The 3,332-nt window shown below is 47.0% G+C and overlaps 1 protein-coding gene across 1 annotated transcript in view; it reads left to right on the plus strand.

The window, feature by feature from the left end:
- LOC104988469 (arylsulfatase E-like) overlaps positions 1-3,332 on the plus strand; it is a 13,439-nt gene that overhangs the window by 3,064 nt on the left and 7,043 nt on the right. Inside the window, exons 2-3 of the mRNA XM_010839812.1 lie at positions 1,105-1,226; positions 2,326-2,448. Of these exons, the coding sequence (XP_010838114.1) occupies positions 1,105-1,226; positions 2,326-2,448 (245 nt within the window). The remainder of the gene's footprint in view (positions 1-1,104; positions 1,227-2,325; positions 2,449-3,332) is intronic.

Raw genomic sequence — 3,332 nt, forward strand, 5'->3', positions numbered from 1 at the left:
GTGTCACATCCATTCTTTGTATTGTGTGGGGCTTCCCAGGTGGCTCAGTGGTAAGGAGTTTGCCTGCCAATGCAGGAAATGCGGGTTCGATCCCTGTGTCAGGAAGATCCCTGGGGGGAGGGCTTGGCAACTCACTCCAGTATTCTTGCCTGGAGAATCCCATGGACAGAGGAGCCTGGTGGGCTACAGTCCGTGGGGTCGCAAAGAGTCAGACACGACTGAGCCACTAAAGACACTTCAGTCTTGCGTTCTTCCCACGTCTGCACTCAGGCCGGCTCAAAGGTGTAGAATAGCTGAATCACTCTACTGTACACCAGAGACTAATGTAATACGGTGAATCAATGATACACCCATGTAAAAAAATTTAAATTAAAAAAGACTGAGAGTCCTAAGTGAGGAGTCACCCTGGACTCTCAATTCTGGATGTTCTGTTGAGTCCATCTCAGCCTCAGCAGTACAATGTGGAAGCTTTTGATAAACAATGCAGTTGGATGGGATTTCCCTGGTGGCCCAGTGGTTAAGACTCTGCCTTCCAATGCAAGTGACCCGGGTTCGATTCCCGCTCTGGGAACTAAGACCCTGCGGGTAGCAGGGTGTGGCCAAACATTGATAAACAATTTTGCAGTTGATGTTTCTTTGATGGTTCAGAAGACATTTGAAGTTTAGCCCTGTTTTTTTCTTTGTTGTTATTAATTTTCAACAGAGTATAGTTGCTTTACGATGTTGTATTAGTTTCTGCTGTACAGCAAAGTGAATCACCATATGTATACCTGTATCCCCTCTCTTTTGGCATTTTCTTTCCCATTTAGGTCACCATGGAGCACTGAGCAGAGTTCTCCATGCTGTACTGTAGGTTCTGACTAGTTACCTATTTTATACGTAGTATCATGCTAAGTCGCTCCAGTCATCTCCTGGCGGGCTACAGTCCCCGGGGTCACAAAGAGTTGGACATGATTGAATGAGCCCGCACAGGAAATCAGGGAGTTATTCACTGGTAATTGCCAGGTTTTCTATCAAGTAGGATGTCACTCTGCCTTACGGAAAGGAAAACAAGCCATGTGTTGCTTTGCTGAGGATTAAGAGAGTTAATGTTTCCTTCCTCAGGACTCCAAACATCGACCGCCTCGCGGCGGATGGCGTGAGGCTCACCCAGCATCTGGCCGCTGCCCCTTTGTGCACCCCAAGTAGGGCGGCATTTTTAACGGGCAGATACCCACTCCGATCAGGTTGGTCCTTCCGTCTGTCTAATCACACTGCACAGGAACACGCTCTCTGTAACTCTTCAGGCATGAATTGTTCGGTACAGGGTCGGGAGAATGCTCCAAGTCCCCCTGTATTTTTTTTTTTTAATGTTTTTGTTTAATTGTGGTCAAAGTCACATAATATACAACATCCTATCTTAACCATATTTAACCACACATTTCAAGGGCTTTCCTGGTGGCTCAGACGGTAAAGAATCTGCCTCCAATGCAAGAGACCTGGGTTCGGTCCCTGGGTTGGGGAGATTCCCCTGGAGAAGGGCAGGGCTACCCACTCCAGCAGGTCTGGCCTGGAGAATCCCATGGACTCTACAGTCCATGTGGTCACAGAGACTGGGACACGACTGAGCGCCTTTCACCCACAAACTGAAACAGTTGTCTCCATTAAAGACAAAGTTGCCATAACTAGAGAAAAGCCCAACGTCAGCCATGAAGACCCAGAGTAGCCAAAAAATAAAACAGACATAAAAAAAAAATTTTTTTTTAAAGAAACTATACTGGGTGAAAATGCAGAGAAATAAAGCCCATGAGGTCAACTCATGTTGGAAGGTTAAATTTTCCATCGCATATTGAGTCGTGGAGATTTCCACCAAATACTCTGAGTTGAAATAATAAAGGTAGAGACTTCCCTGGTGGTCCAGTAGCTGACTGTGCACCCAACGCAGGGGCCCTGAGTTCAATCCTTGCTCACAAAACTGAGACCCCCACACGCAGAAACTAGGAGTTCACACACACAGTTAACAGATCCTGTGGGCCCGCCTAAGACCCAGCGCAGCCAAGTAGGTAAAAGGAAAATATTAAGTAGGGGACTCAGACCATAAAGAATCTGCCTGCAATGCAGGAGACCCACGTTCAATCCCTGGGAAGGGAAGATCCCCTGGAGAAGGGACTGACTACCCACTCCAGTATTCTTCCCTGGAAAATCCTACAGACAGAGGAGCCTACTGTGTTACTTCCATGGCTCACAAAGACTCAGACAGGACTGAGTGACTAACATTTAACAACAGCAGTGATGATACAACTCGATGTCTGACTGTAGCGTCTCTCTGAACACCTTTCATCAAAGGTATGGTTTCCAGTCAAGGTCTCCGTGTTCTTCGGTGGACAGCGGTCTCTGGAGGACTTCCGCCCAGCGAAATAACTTTTGCAAAAATACTGAAAGCTAAAGGCTATACCACTGGACTCATAGGTATGTACACTTTCTAAGGATTAAGCACATTACTATTTGTTTCTTCTGAAGACTTTTATACTGGACTCGGTTTAGACGATCCCAATTTTGTTGGCAGGATCCAAAGAACCATAGTCAGGAGCCCAACAGTATTGGGCACATTATTTTTATAGGGACATTTAATTCACCTATGGGCTTCCCTGACAGCTCAGTTGTAAGGAATCCGCCTGCAATACAGGAGACCCCGGTTCGATCCCGGGTTAGGAAGATCCGCTGGAGAATGGATAGGCTGCCCACTCCAGTATTCTTGGGCTTCACTTGTGGCTCAGCTGGTAAAGAATCCGCCTGCAATGCGAGAGACCTGGGTTTGATCCCTGGGTTGGGAAGATTCTCCCGGAGAAGGGAATGGCTACCCACTCCAGTATTCTGGCCTGGGGGATTCCATGGACTGTATAGTCCATGGGGTGGCAAAGAGTTGGACACGACGGAGCGACTTTCACTTTCACTTCAACTAAAAAGTTTGCAAATGAAATAGTTGGGAAACACAGTAGAATTTCTCACTGGACATAAAGCTCCACGCATGCTGGAATGGTACTACCCAGGTTGCTTCATGCGAAGTAGATGTGCCAGAAATATCAGCTGAATGAGATATTTGCCATTTCATGCAAATTTCTGATACGTTATGATTTAAAAGCTTAGAAATTGGGCGGGGTTAGAGTGGGAGTCTGGGATGGACATGGACACACTGCTGTATTTAACAAGGAGAGCCAGCAAGGACCTGCTGGACAGCACAGGGAACTCTGCTCAATACTCTGTAATCACCTTATGGTTCCCGGGGGGGAAGGATGGGGGAAGGGATAGTCAGGGAGTCTGGGATGGACATGGACACACTGCTGTGTTTAACA

Source organism: Bison bison, unplaced genomic scaffold (genome assembly GCF_000754665.1).
Source record: "Bison bison bison isolate TAMUID 2011002044 unplaced genomic scaffold, Bison_UMD1.0 scf7180017846458, whole genome shotgun sequence".
In the NCBI taxonomy this organism is placed as follows: Eukaryota; Metazoa; Chordata; class Mammalia; order Artiodactyla; family Bovidae; genus Bison; species Bison bison.